This window comes from Convolutriloba macropyga, chromosome 11 (assembly GCF_964194025.1).
Source record: "Convolutriloba macropyga chromosome 11, txConMacr16.3, whole genome shotgun sequence".
Lineage (NCBI taxonomy): Eukaryota > Metazoa > Xenacoelomorpha > Acoela > Convolutidae > Convolutriloba > Convolutriloba macropyga.
In genome coordinates, this window is record NC_134478.1 from 51800991 (window position 1) to 51817481 (window position 16491).

At 34.6% G+C, this 16491-nt stretch overlaps 1 protein-coding gene across 1 annotated transcript; it reads left to right on the forward strand.

Annotated features, from left to right (window-relative positions):
- Window positions 1–667: 667 nt before the first annotated feature.
- Window positions 668–14874, forward strand: LOC142349225 (uncharacterized). The gene is made up of 3 exons (XM_075400648.1): window positions 668–936; window positions 1886–1987; window positions 13385–14874. Exons 1-3 carry the CDS (start codon window positions 772–774, stop codon window positions 13490–13492), a joined length of 375 nt encoding a protein of 124 aa, XP_075256763.1. The 5' UTR covers window positions 668–771; the 3' UTR covers window positions 13493–14874.
- Window positions 14875–16491: the final 1617 nt, after the last annotated feature.

Consider the following 16491-nt stretch of genomic DNA (forward strand, 5'->3'; position numbering starts at 1 on the left):
TTCTGCTAGTTCTGGGTTTATCCAGCTACGCTTTTCTTCACTTTTAGAGACAAAAAAACACAATTAAAACAATATATGTTCGAAAATAATGCTTTGCTTTAATATTGGACATCAACGTACGAAACAAAAACCAAAGCTTTGTTGTGCCTCTTACAACGAAAATTTGTTTGGAAGCGTAGTTTTGATATTGATTATGTGAAAGAACAATGATACGCAACAACGAATTGCATCATTGACTTTTATTATTTTTCATGCTTTATGACTTTTTAAAGTTTTAGTTAAATTTAATTTGTCAGAGGAGGATACAGCAAAACAAAACTGATCTGTCAGTAGAGTTTTAGCGCAGAAATTTATCTCAGATTTTTTGCTTGCCAGATTAAACTCCGTTTCATGCATAAAATTAGTGGCTAAAATAATTCCGGTAGCCTAAATAGTTGATCTTTGTGCGACTTCAACTCATTATTTGGCAAGAGTTTTCCTGTTAAGATGCGTAGCAAGTAACCAACAAGCTAAGCGATATAAAGAAAAAAGATAAAATTGAAGCTAAAATCTTGAAATTTTCTAGACAAAATAATCTCATTGGTTCAAATTGAAGTTCTACAAATAATAGCAATATAACCAGTTAGCAAAATCTGACGCACAAAATAATTTTCTAACTTTCTGTAAAGTTTCAAATTTAACAAAAACAGAGGCCGCCGTTTTTAAATTCTCATTAAAAGCATTAACTTTTAAAGTTCAGTTAGCTTCAAAATACATTGTCTTCAACCAGAAATGGAACATAATTTCTGTGCTGCAAAGCTTGTAACCAAATTTGGGTGTGTTGCTCTTTTGGCAGTGTTACTACAGAGCGCTGTTGTATTTCCATATATACAACTGAGCGAATTGAAAACTCACCATACTGAATTAGAGAAAGTTCAACGAGAAATTGCTGACAAGGTGAGTAAAATTTTGGACCTAAAGTTCTTTACAAACCATGTAGTCTGAAGTAGACTTTAGACAGTTGGAAACTAAGTTTGGATCTTCTGCATATACGAACACAGTTTTTGGAGACCTCTTTGAAACTTTTTTCAAAAGAAATTTTTTGTGAGTGGATACAACCATTTTGTCTTTATGCCGATCATTTTATAACCAGCACCAAACTTGGCTTGATCTTATGAAACGCCAAATTAAAAGTTTTCTTATTAGGACATAAATATAGTAGTCGAAATGAAAACCTATTGTAACTAAAATCCATAATTTATTATATACAGCTATTATAAAAACAAATTTCTCTAATTAAATGTATATAGATTTCACTATATGTACTTACGAAAAATAGGAAGTAGATTTCGAAAATTTGTCAGCAGTTTCCACGACCCCCCGCAGTATAGCAAATTCACTCAGGTCAACAAACAATTTTTTATAAAACTATGTTAATACCCTAAAAACATTTCATATTTTCTGTTCACCTTTTTCTCTCTACACCATGTTCTTAAATATTAACACTAGCGTTTTTTAGTCTGTTTACGTATCAATGGAAGTTGTTTCTCTCAATATCAACCTTAAATCAACCGATTTTCCTAATTAAAATTTGGAGAACAGTTTTATTTTCGGGAAAAGTTTTGCTCAACATCTGATTTTTTGTTCAGTTTTCGGAAAAAATGTTACCCATTCATCCTGCTGAGTTTTATGACACGAGATAGAATTTTTAAAAAAATCCTATCAAATCACCGTCCACAAGAAACTAATTGCGAAATCTCTTTGAATCATACTGATTCTCGGTGGCTATTTAACAAGAAAAAAGTTAAGAATTACCATTAACTAATCTGAATCGCGGAGAATAACACATTTTTGGTTTAAAAAATTCTGTTTGCTCATGGATCATTATTTTTCTATTGCCTTTAAGGTCAGACCTGAAGTTGAGGAGCAATGGGGTGCTAAATTTCCAGATTTCGATGTTCTGAGTTACAAAACATTGGATTCTGGTGACAAATATTTCTTCATGAAGGTACAGAAAATTTGTTTTATTAAACTCTTTTCATGGCACCACATGTTCTCCATTTCTACCTCCCCCTCCAAGCTTAGTGCCAGCGGGTCATTTGCACACCCCGGCCCGCGTGATCGACAACCTTCCCGGGCCGAGGAATTTAGCCAAAATTATGTAAGATCAGCGGCAACTAGCGTTGACAAGTCGGAAAATTCACCGCAATTTTCTTACATAAATTTGCGTTGAATGCGTTGAATTTTTGTCTTCAAATTCAACACATTCAACGCAAAATTATGTAAGAAAACTGCGGTGAATTTTCCGACTTGTCAACGTTAGTTGCCGCTGATCTTACACATTTAGCGTTGAATTTAGCGTAATTCTTACATATTTAGCGTAGAATTTAGCGTAGATCTTACATATTTAGCGTTGAATTTAGCGTAAATTTTATATATTTAGCGTAGAATTTAGCGTAGATCTTACACATTTAGCGTATAATTTAGCGTAGATCTTACATATTTAGCGTTGAATTTAGCGTAGATCTTATGGGCATTGTCGACATGAGCCAAGTTGAGTTCCTCGCTATAAAAAAAACAACCATGATCAGACGCCCTAAGAAGATACTCAGCAATAATCAGACATTGATTGGTCAAATAATCAGCCATAGATATCTGCCAAGATATCTGGTTCATGGCCACCCGGGCTGAAGATTTTGCCAAAAAATAACGGAGAAAAGAGTGCAAAAATAATATTTTTACACTAGTGGTGCCCCCTTAATAAGGGCGGAATTACCTGTTAAAGTGTAATTTTAGTGGTGTAATTTTAGGATTTAACGGTGGAAGGAGAGTGGAATAACTTACTTTTACACTCTTTGGTAAGATCTGCGCTAAATTCAACGCAAAATATGTAAGATCTACGCCAAATTCAACGCAAAATATGTAAGATTGGCGTTGAATGCGTTGAATTTATGTAAGATCTACGCTAAATTCAGCGCAAAATATGTAGGATCTACGCTAAATTCAACGCAAAATATGTAAGATCTACGCTAAAATTCAACGCAAAATTATGTAACATCGGCGTTGAATGCGTTGAATTTATGTAAGATCTACGCTCAAGCGTTGATCTTACATAAGTTCAACGCATTCAACGCCAATCTTACATAATTTTGCGTTTTTTTAGCGTTGACACCTCCGCCCGGGTTCCTCGGATGATGTTTCAGAAAATAGAGGGTTATTTGCCATCCGGACATCAGTCGATGCGACCCAAAGTAATATTCTGGGAACCTGGGTTGACGAGTTTCGGCAACGTTATAAGATAAACGATAACTAGCGTTGACAGATTGGAAATATCATCAAAAACTTCCAGCCTATTTTTTCGATAAATGTAATCAAATTATGCCCGGGTTGAGGTTTGGCCAAAGTAATGTAAGATTAGCGGTGAATAGCGGTGAAAAAACTTTTTTCACCGCAAAGCGCCCGCATCTTTTAGAGTTGAATGCGGTGAATTTGCAATTTTTAGCAGTGAAAAAATTTTTTTCACCGCATTCACCAGGTTTCTTACAAAAAAGAAAATTCCGTACAGGGGTTCTAGCCTCTCACCTCCTGCAATTCAACAATATCTTATTCCACTACGTACTTCATGAATATTTCCTGTGAATATAAGATAAGCGTTTAAATTAGCGCGGTGATAATTTGTAAGATTTGCGATTTCAGCGGTGAAAAAAAATTTTCACCGCATTCTGCTGGTAGCGGTGAATTTTTTTTTCACCGCATTCTGCTGGTAGCACTGAGAATTTTTTTCACCGCATTCTGCTGGTAGCGGTAATTTTTTTTTCACCGCATTCTGCTAGTAGCACTGAGAATTTTCTTTCACTGCATTCTGCTGGTAGTGGTGAAAAATTATCTTTCACCGCTTAAGCGGTGAAAAAAAATTCACCGCTTAAATTTTTTTCACCGCATTCATCGCATTGAACGCAAATCTTACACTTTCACTCAAAATCACCGCAAAACTTACCTTTTTTTAGCGATTTTCAGCGGTCACACCTCGACCAGGGGATACCCAAAGGCAGTTGAGCGGAATTCGTTCCCAATTTTATCCAACTATGTGATAATTTATGTTGTTTTTGAATAAGAAAGCAACACTTGCTCCACTTCAAAAGTTTTGAAGATCCAATTAGATATATTTTGAATAAACGATCTTCTCATTTTTCGTTGTATATTTAGAAATTCGTTTTAATTTTCTTTTCGTCCCATATATCAATAACTATATTACTGTTTTTTTTTATAAATAATTTTAGGAAATCAACATCAACAAACAAAAACAACTTCTTCTTCACTCTTGATGACCGTTTTTTGACTACTTTAATCCCAAAGTCTTCTCAAATCACAAAAAGAGTGGTGAAACCGTTTTACATTTTTCATAGTTGACTTTGAGATCATCTAACATAAAAGGTTTTTTTTTCATATTATACACTCTTATGAAATAATAGCCCCCCATTATTGTATTTTTTATCAGGATTGCAGGGCTATAGATCATCTGACCACTATCTTTGGGGCTATCATGGGAAAGACGCAATAAAACAAACTGATATGTGAGAATAAAACAAACTGATATGTGAGCTGACTTTTTTGAATCAGTTTGACGGAGCAACAAATTAGAAAGAAAATGAATGAGAGGTAACGACAATCAAATGCAAATGAGGTCTGGTTTAAAAATCTAACTTCAAATTTTGAGTTGTACACATGTTATATGAATTAAAGAATCCAAACAAAACATTAATGTCTTGATCTATGTTGTAAATAGGGTTACTGAGTAAGTTAGAAGTCTGATTTTTAATCCTTGTTGGTGTAACGTCGTTTGCATGCTGGCGAATTAGAAAATTTGTAAGTAAATGATTTTTCGCCCAGGTTGTTTTACAGCATTGTTTGTTTGCAAAATTTAGATCTCGTTTGTTGGACAAATTTTGTTTTTTCTCTCTTCTGTTTTTAACCAATTCGCATTCTGCACTGCTGTGTTCTGAAGTGAACATTTTGCGTTTACTCCCTTCCTTGTTACTAGAAGGCCCGCAAAAATGTTACAGGAAAGACAATTAAACAAAGAAACATACAAAAGTTCATATTGTTTAGTACCACCCGTACTGGAACCCATGTCACTCGTTGAATAGCCATAGGAACCGATGTGTTTGGTTTCAGTATATTGCCCCCAAATTCAGCATTTTTTGTTCAAAAACTTTTCTGGCTTGGCTGTATTGCATATTTAAGGAGAGACAAGGTTGCACAGATAACGAACTTATACATGGTGGCCTATCGTAACGCATGGGCCACGTTCGGCTGCATGTTTAAGGAGCGTTAAAACAAGCGAAGATGAGGAACTTAAACATGCGAGAAAATAGCAAGAAGAAACGAAAGAGAGAAAAGATGAAGAAGATAAAAGAAGAGAGCGGCTAAAGGCAGAAATAGAGATAAAAAAACGCAGAAAAAAATAGAAGAGAACGGTAAAAGAAACACACAAAAGACATGAAAAGAGAGAAAAGAAAAAGAACAGAAAGAAAAAGGGAGAAGAAAGGAGAAAAAGAAAATGAAGATAAAAAGAGACAAGGAAGAGATGAAAGACAGAAAGAAATGACAAAAGAAACAAAAAAAGAGAAACGAGAGAAGAGAAAGACAGAAACAAAGAGAAAAGGAAGGAAGAAAAATAGATAAAAAAATGAGATCAAAAAGTCAGGAAATCAAGAAAACAAAAGACAGAATCAGGAGAAAAGACAGAAAAAACAACAGAGAGAAGCGACAAAACTGACACAAATGAAAGAGAAATAAAAGAAACCAAAAAAAGAAAAGATGAGAAAAAATTGACTCAAAAGAAAGTGAGAAAAACAAAAGAGAAACGAAAGAGAAAAGAAACTGAGAAACCAATGTCGGAAAAAAGACGAAGTGAAAAATGAAAAAAAACAAGTAGGGAGAATTAAGAGAGAAAAGCAAGAGAGAAAAGGGGAGAAAAACGACGGAAAAAGAAGAGATATGAAACAGAGAACAGAAGAAAACGAAAGAGAGAAGAGAGAAAAGGAATGACACGAGAGTGAGAGAGAGAAAAAGAGAAAAAAGAAATTCAGAAAAAGAACAGAAGACAAAGCAAGCATAGAAGAGAGATATAGAAAAACAAGAGATGGAAGAATCAGTGCAAAAAGACAAAAAAGCTAGAAAAAAGAGAGAAGAAATGCAGACAACAGAAAAAAATTGAGAAGAGAAAAAAATAGAAAATAAAACAGGAGATGAAAGCAGCAGAGAAAAAAGGCAGAAAAGAAAGAGGAAAGAAACAAAAAAAGAAAAAAAAGGAGAAAAGATAGCAGAAAAGGGGAGAGGAAGCTTTCTAGAGAAAAAAACGAAACAAAATAGGAAAGGAAGAAAAAAGCAGAAAGAGGGACAAAAAATTTTCTGGAGAAAAGAAAGACAGAAATGAAAGACAGGAAGGAAAAAAGCAAAAGCGAAATGAAGAAGAAAGCAGAAGAGAAAAGAAAAGCCAGAAAAAATAAAGAAATAGGAAAGACAGAAGAAACGAAAGCGAAAAAGTTGTGAAAAAAAGAAAACGAACGGAAAAGAAAGAAAAAATCAAGGAGACAAGGAGAAAAAGACAGTAAAAAAGACTGAAGAAAGAGAGAGAGAGAGAGAGAGAGAGAGAGACGAAAGAGAGAAGAGCATGAGGATGAGGAAAAAAAGTAGGAGAAAAAAAAGAAATAAAAGTGATGAGAAAAGAAATAGAAAAAGAAGAAGGAGAGAAAACACAGGCAGAAGAAAAAAATCAGAAAAAAACACAAAGGGAGCAAAAAAATACGAAAGAGAACACAAAGACAGAAAAAAACTAAAAAAAGAGACAAAAGAGAAAAGAAAGAAAAAGACAGAAAAAACGAAAGAGGAAAAACGAAAAAAGCAAAAGAACGACAAAAATAAGACATATAAGAAAGAGAGAAGCAAGAGAAAAAGAAAAAACAGACAAAGAAATCTGAAGAGAGAAAACACAGAGAAATAAGAGAGAAAGAAACAGACATATAAAACACAGAGAAAAAGAAACGAGAAAAAGGAAAGCGAGAGAACAAGAACTAAAAAACAAAAACCGACAGAAAAGAAAGCGAGAAAAGCAAAAGAGTAGCATAAAAAATTTGAGGCAGAAAAAAGAGAAAATTTTTTAAAAAAGAGAAAAAAGAACAAAGAAGAGAGAAACGGATGAGAAAAAGAGAGAAAAGACAAGAGAGCAAGAGAGAAAAGGAAAGAAATATGAAACAAAGAACAGAGAGTAACCTCATGGAAAAGAAAGAACAGGAAAAACACGAGAGATTGAAAAGAAAGAAGAAAAAGAAAGAAAAATTGTGAAAAGGAATACAGAAAAAAAACAGAAAAAAACAAGAAAAAAGAGGGACACTTTTTAGAGAACAAGAAGCGAAACAAAAGAGGAAAGTGGGAAAAAAGCAGAAACAGGAACAAGACGATTTCTAGAGAAAAAAATTGAGAAACGAAAGACAGGATAGGGAAAAGCAAGAGCGAAAAAAAACAAGCAACAGAGAAAAAAAAAGCAAGAGAGAATAAAGACACCAAGAAAAGAGAACCGAAAGAGAGAAAAGCAAGAGAGAAAAGAAATACAGACAGAAAAGAAACGCAGAAAAAACAGGATCGAAAGAGACAAGAAATGAAAATGAAGCAAAAAGACAGAAAAGAAAGAGAAAATAAGAGGAGAAAGAGAGAAAAAGTTTAGAAGAGAAGTTGAAAAACCAAAGATGAAAGAAACAGAGAACAAAGACAGAAACGAAAAAAAAGAGAAACGGTAAAGCGTGAAAAAGTCAGAAAAAAAATCAGAAAATAAAGGGAAAAAACAAGGAGAAAAAGAGAGAAAAAAGACAGCAAAAAAAGACAGTTGACAGAGAGAGAAAGAGAGTGAGAGAGAGAGAGAGAGAGAAAGAAAAAAGACCCGGATTCGAAAGACAGAATAGTCAAAAAGACTTTAAAAGAACAAAGAAAAACAGAGAAATTATTAAAAAAGAAAAAGGAAGAGAGAGAGAGAAAGAGTGAGAGAGAGGGGGACCGACAGAAAGAGAGAGAGAGAGAGAGAGAGAGAGAGAGAGAGAGAGAGAGAGAGAGAGACGAAAGAGAGAAGAGCATGAGGAAGAGGAAAATCCAAAAAGTAGGAGAAAAAAAGGAAACAAAAGTGATGAGAAATGAAATAGAAAAAAAGAAAGAGAGAAAAAACAGGCAGAAGAAAAAAATTAGAAAAAAAAGAAAAAACAAAAGGGAAAAAAAATACAAATGAGAATACAAAGACAGAAAATAATTGAAGAAAGAGACAAGAGAAAGAGAAAAGAAAGAAAAAGACAGAAGAAAAGAAAGAAAGAAACGAAAAAAGCAAAAGAACGACAAAAATAAGACAGATAACAAAGAAAAATGCAAGAGAAAAAAAAACAGTCAGAAAAATCTGAAGAGAGAAAACACAGAGAAATAAGAGAGAGAAAAAACAAACAAATAGAATACAGAACAAAAGAAACGCAAAAAAGGAAAGCAAGAGAAAAGGAAACAAAAAACAAAAACAGACCGAAAAGAAAGCGAGAAAAGCAAAAGAGTAGCGAAAGAAAAAAAAATTTGAGAAACTTGAGGCAGAAAAAAAGTTTTAAAAAAATAAGAAAACAAGAAAAGAGAAGTAAGAGAGGAACGGATGAGAAAAGGAGAGAAAAGACAGAAAAAAAATAGATATGAAACGAAGAACAGAGAAAAACCTCAGGGAAAAGAGAGAAAAACGAAAGACACGAGAGATTGAAAAAAAACAAGAAAGAGAAAAAAAATGTGGAGTGGAAGGCAAAAAAACAGAAAAAAATAGAAAAAAAGAGGGACAATTTTTAGGGAACAAGAAGCGAAACAAAGGAGGAAAAGAAGAAAAAAAAAGAGACAAGAGGATTTCAAGAGAAAAAAAATGAGAAACGAAAGACAGGATAGCGAAAAGCAAGAGCGAAAAGAAAAAAGCACCAGAGAAAAGAAAAAATGCAAGAGAGAATAAAGACACAAAGAAAAGAGAACCGTAAGAGAGAGAAAAGCAAGAGAAAAAAAACTGAAAGAATTTAGACAGAAAAGAAACGCAGAAAAAACTTTAATGAACGAGACAAGAAATGAAAATGAAGCAAAAAGACAGAAAAGAAAGAGAAAAGAAGGGGAGAAAGAGAGAAAAGGCATAGAAGAGTTGAAAAACAAAAGATGAAAGAAACAGAGAACAAAGACAGAAAAGAAAGAGAAAAGAAACAAAAGTAAAAGCAGAAAAAGGTGGAAAATTTTTTTTCAAAGAAGGAAGCCGAAAGAAACAAAAGAGGGAAAAATGAAAAGCAAAACAGGGACAACATTTTTTATTGAAAGGAAAGAGAGAATAGAAAGACATAAGCAAAAGAAAAGGGGAAAGCAAGAGCAAAAGAAAAAGACAAAATCAAGAGAGAAAAGAAAGAGAAAAGCAAGAGAAAAAGACAGAAACGAAAAAAAGAGAAACGGTAAAGCGTGAAAAAGAAAAAAAAAATCAGAAAATAAAGAGAAAAAAACAAGGAGAAAAAGAGAGAAAAAATACAGCAAAAAAGACAGTAGACAGACAGAGAGAGCGAGAGAGAGAGAGAGAGAGAGAAAGAAAGAGAAAAGACCGAGAGTCGAAAGACAGAATAGTCAAAAAAGACATGAAAGAGAACAAAGAAAAACACAGAAATTAGCAAAAAAGAAAAAGGAAGAGAGAGAGAGAGAGAGAGAGAGAAATAGTTAGAAAGTGGGAGACCGAGAGAAAGAGAGAGAGAGAGAGAGAGAGAAAGAGACGAAAGAGAGAAAAGCATGAGAAGGAAGAAATTCGAAAAAAAGTAGGAGAAAAAGAAACAAAAGTGATGAGAAATGAAATAAAAAAAAGAGAGAAAAGACGGTCAGAAGAAAAAAATCAGAATAATAAGAAAAAACACAATGGGAGAAAAAAATACGAGTGAGAATACAAAGGCAAAAAATAACTGAAAAAAGAGACAAAAGAAAGAGAAAATAAAGACAAAGACAGAAGAAAAGAAAGAGAGAAACGAAAAAAGCAAAAGAACGACAAAAACAAGACAGATAAGAAAGAAAAAAGCAAGAGAAAAAAGAAAAACAGTCAAAAAAATCTGAAGACAGAAGACACAGAGAAATAAGAGAGAGAGAGAGAAAACAAACAAATAGAGTACAAAACAAAAGAAACGCAAAAAAGGAAAGCGAGAGAAAAAGAAAAAAAAACAAAAACGGACAGAAAAGAAAGCGAGAAAAGCGAAAAATTAGCGAAAGAAAAAAAACTTTAGAAACTTAAGGCAGAAAAAAGAAAAAAAATAAAAGAGAAAACAAGAAGAGAGAAGTAAGAGAGATACGGATGAGAAAAGGAGAGAAAAGACAGGAAAAAAAAAGATTTGAAACAAGGAATAGAGAAAAACCTCAGGGAAAAGAGAGAAAAGGAAAGACACAAGAGATTGAAAAGTATGAGGAAAGAAAATACAATTGTGGAAAGGAAGGCAAAAAAAACAGAAGGAAACAGAAAAAAGGGGGAAACTTTTTAGGGAACAAGAAGCGAAACAAAGGAGGAAAAAAAGAAAAAAGCAGAAAAAGGGATAAGACGATTTCCAGAGAAAAAATGAGAAACGAAAGACAGGATAGCAAAAAGCAAGAGCGAAAAGAAAAAAAGCAGCCAAGAGAAAAAGCAAGAGAGAATAAAGACACCAAGAAAAGAGAACCGACAGTAAGAAAAGCAAGAGAGAAAAGGCAGAGAAAAAATACAGACAGAAAAGAAACGCAGAAAAACAGGAATGAAAAAGACAAGAAATGAAAATGAAGCGAAAGGACAGAAAAGAAAGAGAAAGGAAGGGAGAAAGAGAGAAAAAGCATAGAAGAGAAAATGAGAAAGAAAAGGTGAAAGTAACAGAGAACAAAGAGAGAAAAAAAAGACAAAAGAAACAAAAGAAAAAGCCGAAAAAGGTGAACATTTTTTTAAAAAAAAGAGAGTCGAAAGAAACAAAAGAGGGAAGGAAGAAAATCACAACAATGACAACATTTTTTATTGAAAGGAAAGAGAGAATAGAGACATAAACGAAAGAAAAAGGAAAAGCAAGAGCAAAGGAAAAGGAGAAAATCAAGAGAGATAGAGAGAGAGAGAAAGAGAAAAGCAAGAGAAAAAGACAGAAAAGAAAAAAAGACAAACGGAAGGCGTGAAAAAGAAAGAAAATGATCAGTAAAGAAAGAGAGAAAAGCAAGGAGAAAAGGGAAAAAAGACATCAAAAAAGACAGTACACAGACAGAGACAGACAGACAGACAGAGAGACAGACAGACAGACAGACAGACACACACACACACACACACACACACACACACACACACACACAGAGAGAGAGAGAGAGAGAGAAGAGACCCTGAGTCGAAAGACAGATTAGTCAAAAAAGACATGAAGGAAAAAAACAAAAACAGAGAAATTAGCAAAAAAGAAAAGGGAAGAGAAAGAGAGAGAAAGAGAGAGAGAGAGACCGAGAGAGAGAGAGAGAGAGAGAGAAAGAGAGAGAGAGAGAGAGAGAGAGAGAGAGAAAGACGAAAGAGAGAAGAGCACGAGAGAGAAGAAAATCCAAAAATTTAGGAGAAAAAAAAAGAAAACAAAAGGGATGAGAAATGAATTAGAAAACAAGAAAGAGAGAAAAGACAGGCAGAAGAACAAGAAAAAAAGAGAAAAGAACACAAAAGGATAAATGAAAGAAATAAAATACAAAAGAAGTGTAGAAAGTAACCAAAAAAGTCAAAGGAAAAGAACAAAAAGAAAACGAAAGGCAAATGAAAAGAACAAGAAAAAAGAAAAGAAAGAGATTAGACAGAGAAAAAAGACAAAATGAACAGAAAGACAAAGAATTCGAAGAAACGAAAGAGGAATGAAAGAGAAAAAATACCCATTAAAAGAATCGCAATATCTTTTTTGAGGAGAAATAAAAAATTTTACACAAAAGCTTGGCTCTGCCGCCGTAGTATCTAGCTAATAAAAGTCATTTTATGAAGACAATTTTCTATATTGGCTTTCAATTCGGTAATTGTTGTGATGCGTGGTGTCAGCAAATGCCTCTCATGGACTACTTTTGTATAATTAAACTTTCGCTGATCGACTCATTTCTTATTAGCAGTTTTTCAGTCTTTTCCTCATTTATGCATCCGATGTTTTTCGGTCGTTGACTCTTTGGGCACAGACAGTTTTTAGGTCAATGGCAGCTGTTCGGTCAATGACTTAATTTTGCATCCGCGGCTTTTCAGTCATTGACCATTATGGCATAGAAAGCTTTTCGGTTATTGGCAGTTTTTCGGTCAACGACCTAATTTTGCATCCGCTGCTTTTCAATCCTTGACCTTTATGGCATAGGCAGCTTTTTGGTCAGTGACTTTTAGTCAGTGGAGCGTTTCCGTCAATGAACATTTTGGCAATGGCCTGTTTTTGGTCACTGACCTTTTTCAAAATGCATACAAACGCTATGTCGCGTTACTCTTAACATATAGACATATATAAATATAGATAGATAGAAACTTAAGAGATAACATGGAACACGAAAGAGCATGAAATAGGAGGGAATTGGAGATAGGAGAAACGGGTGCAGGGTTAATTGGCAAAATTTCCAAATAACTACGCGCCCCGCCTGCTCCTTAGCTCAACTCATTGCGCTTCACCTTCTTCATCCCCAGACCCAGGTTAAAACCCGACTGTTGTCAGTCGTTTTTACAGAGCACTATCTTTAAGGGCCGCTAAAACATGCAGAGATAGGCGCTTAAACATGGTTTTCAGTGGCTCTCTGTCGACGTTGAAGTAATGCATAGATTCTGAGACACAGAGTCAGGGAGGACCTTGACATGAAACTTGATTTTGTTGTTTATGACCTTTATTTTGTTTTTCTGAGTGTTGTTTTTTCAATATACGATGCGGCGTTGTTTAATATCGTCCTCTGTAAGTTCATCCCCTAATAATGTATTATTAAATAATACACCGAGAAAAATTGGTACACTTCAGTCGGGCAACCGCTATGCAATAGGGAATTGCTGACAGTATCCGATTCGAAAGAGATGTCATGATCGTTAATTAACAAAATTTAATTGACAAAAGTTAATTGATTTAAAGTTAAGTTAATGTTGTAAATACGTTGCAAATCAGTAATTACATGTCTGGAATCATTCAGAGGATTTCCATGTAAAATCTAAAACGTGCATGATCTAGGATTCCCAAGAGTTTGACGTAAATTTTTGTGCCCGAGTAAATTTCCCCCAAAAATTGGTTGATCCAAGGGTCATTTTAAATCACTGATCGAAACTTGAGATAAAAACTTGGTTAGTGGTTTTCGACTTTATCAATACCTTAAATGTGAAAATAAATTGAGTATAACATTTTTTTTTCAGATTCAACTTGGTGTCTTGCAGGTGAAAGCAATCCAAGGCGAGGATGGCTACATCAGCTTCCAGAATTACAAATATGTCCCAACAAAAGACCCGATTGAATACTTTTAAATGATATACTACCCTCTGAAACAAAACCAGACAGACTGAATAAAATACATATTAAAAAACGGTAAAAACGGTAAATGTTGGCAAGATTTAGCCACGTTATTGGCTACACAATATCATGATATGTACGAAAGTTCAATGATATATCCTTGCATGACTGTCAAGAAACAAAACGCTGGCCGGAAAAAAATTATCCATGACTTGGCAAAATTTGCTGAGTTGTGAAAATTGGAAAATTGAACGGCATCATATAATCAGATTTATCATTAATTATGAGATTCAACAAAATTAAAAATCCAGCATTTACCGAGAAGTATTAGGAAGCGTCAAAAATGTCGGGAAATTGAGCTCCCGATAGTTTATCTTATCAAGATTATATTCGTTATGAGAGATGGTCCGTACCAAAAAATAAGGATAATTTTGCCTATTTTGCCTCTTCAGTTATAAAGCCTATCCTAATACTTAGACAAAGCGCCTCACATTGAGTGTCTGATATTGCGACAAAAGAAATGAACGGTGATAACAAGAGGTAGCTATACTACATATGTTGTCCGTTTCATAAAATTCCTCAAAAAAGTGCAATCTTCAGCTATAACCACGTAACATTAATTACGCCTCATTCCAATAAACTAATAAACTGTGGCAAAACATTCTTTATTCAAGAAAAATAATGTTTAGATGTTTCTAGTTTAGAAAGATTTTTCGAAATCTTGCATGATGGGACAAGATGTTTCACGTTTCGTTTCACTGGGTCACTTCTTTATGTTGTGAGAAAATGCTGTAACGGGTCTTTTCTGCTTCCTCGCCTATTTTATTTTAACCCTGCCTAACAGATCTCTCAAAAGACCGGCAGCATTGCCCGGCTCTGCACATTTTCGTAATTCTGCACATATATCTATACGCATTTTAGTTTGGCGCTTTCTTCAAGCATTTTAAACTATTTTGGTATTGCTTTGAATCATCACGTGTATAGGAAATCACATTCAAATCAACCTTTGATATTCAACATATTGAAGAGTTGCAAAAATGGTGCCGGAAAATAATAGCAAGTGATGGTTGATTTGAGCAGAACATATAAAAAAAAATCTGTGATTTACATATTTTCATTGTAAAATAATATTAACATTTCTGTGATCAAGAGGATTTCAAAATTGAATCTTAGATTTGGTATTGAGATCCAGATACTAGATAAAAATATCTCTATTCTCATTAGCTGAAATCAAACGATAATTGCGAGCTTACATAAAATTACCACTTCTGCTATTGCTATTAATAACAAGTATTATGACGACGAAACAATTTATAAGTTGTAAACAAATTAATGCTTACATACGATTGGTCAATATATGCAATTTGAAAAATTTCAATTCAAAATTATTGTCCCATTTTTTTTAAATCTTTCAATCAATAGTCCTAGCACAAAAACCACCCTGCCATCATTCGACTTGATCGATACTTGTGGCGTGATAGCCGAGAGGTAAGATGTGTGGTTCACACACCAATGATTGAGAGTTCAATCCCCTGCCTCCGTGAAGCTGTCTGTGTAAGGATGAGCTCTTACGTAACCATAGATTCAAATTGACCATAGCCTGACCAATGTTGGCTGCAATGATGGTACCACGTGAAAGTTTCAGACGCAAAAAAAGTGGTCATAGTCACCAAAAAAGGCAATGCTGATCATAGAAAGAATAGTCTGAAATGTGGGGAATAATAAGAAAAAGGGCAGCTGAGAACAGGATACTGTAGGACTACCCAGGTTGAGGTCCTCGCTCAAAATAATCTATGAAAATACCCATCCAGACTATTTTTGCTTATGAAAATACCCAGGCAGACCAAAAATGCCTATGATCCAGACTTTGCCTCGTTCAAAACTTTGGTTACGTTTATGTGCTCGTTCCAAAACGCTTATGAAAAGACTCGTACAGACAAAAATGCGATATGATAGAGACTTTGGCTCGTTCCATTTATGAAAAGACTCAGAAAGACCGAAAAAGTTTGTGATCCAGACTTTGGATAGTTCAATTTATAAAAAGACCCGAGCTAGGAAATACCGACAAAAATGAAATGAAGCGTCGGGTTAATCGGAATTGCCAGTATCAAATTAGGAAGATTCGGTTTATGTAATAGAGTCATCGTCCTATCATCGTTAAGTAGTCGTGGTGGTGGTGGTGGTGGTGGTGACGGTGGCGGCGGCGGCGGTGGCGTTGGTGGGTGTAGTAGTAGTAGTAGTAGTAGTAGTAGTAGTAGTAGTAGTAGTAGTAGTAGCAGTAGTTGTAGTTGTAGTAGTAGTAGTAGTAGTAGTAGTAGTAGTAGTAGTAGTAGTAGTGGTAGTAGTAGTAATAGTAGTAGTAGTGGTAGTGGTAGTAGTAGTAGTAGTAGTAGTAGTAGTAGTAGTAGTAGTAGTAGTAGTAGTAGCAGTAGTAGTAGTAGTAGTAGTAGTAGTAGTAGTAGTAGTAGTAGTAGTAGTAGTAGTAGTAGTAGTAGTAGTAGTAGTAGTAGCAGTAGTAGTAGTAGTAGTAGTAGTATTAGTAGTAGTAGTAGTAGTAGTAGTAGTAGTAGTAGTAGTAGTAGTAGTAGTAGTAGTAGTAGTAGCAGTAGTAGTAGTAGTAGTAGTAGTAGTAATGCAGCGGCAACAAAACTACTCATCCCCGAAAAGCGTGTGCACAAACCCTGGATTCCAGTTGAAACGCTGGCTTTGATTAGGAAACGGGCTGAGTTACAGTTGAGGAAGCATAGTAGCGCGGACGCGCTGCTAATGTTCTCTAACTGCTGCAAAAAAGTACGAAAAGCGTTAAGATCTGACAAAAGACAGTGGCTGAAAGACAAAGGTGAAACAATACAAGATCATTCAGAAAGAGGTGACCTGAAAGAAGTGTTTGGGGAGTCAAAACAGTTATGCCGGAAGTGGAGTCCTCATATAAGTAAACTAGTTTCAACCACAGGCGAGCCTCTGAAAACAAAAGAAGAAAGCTTGGAACGTTGGACCGAGCGCTTTAAGCATC

Bases quoted from the DNA above. Each gene is read 5' to 3' on its own strand.
- LOC142349225 (XM_075400648.1), top strand. From the start codon at position 772: ATGGAACATAATTTCTGTGCTGCAAAGCTTGTAACCAAATTTGGGTGT. The intron at 937-1,885 runs GTGAGTAAAATT...ATTGCCTTTAAG, and splicing joins AACGAGAAATTGCTGACAAG to GTCAGACCTGAAGTTGAGGA. The intron at 1,988-13,384 runs GTACAGAAAATT...TTTTTTTTTCAG, and splicing joins ACAAATATTTCTTCATGAAG to ATTCAACTTGGTGTCTTGCA.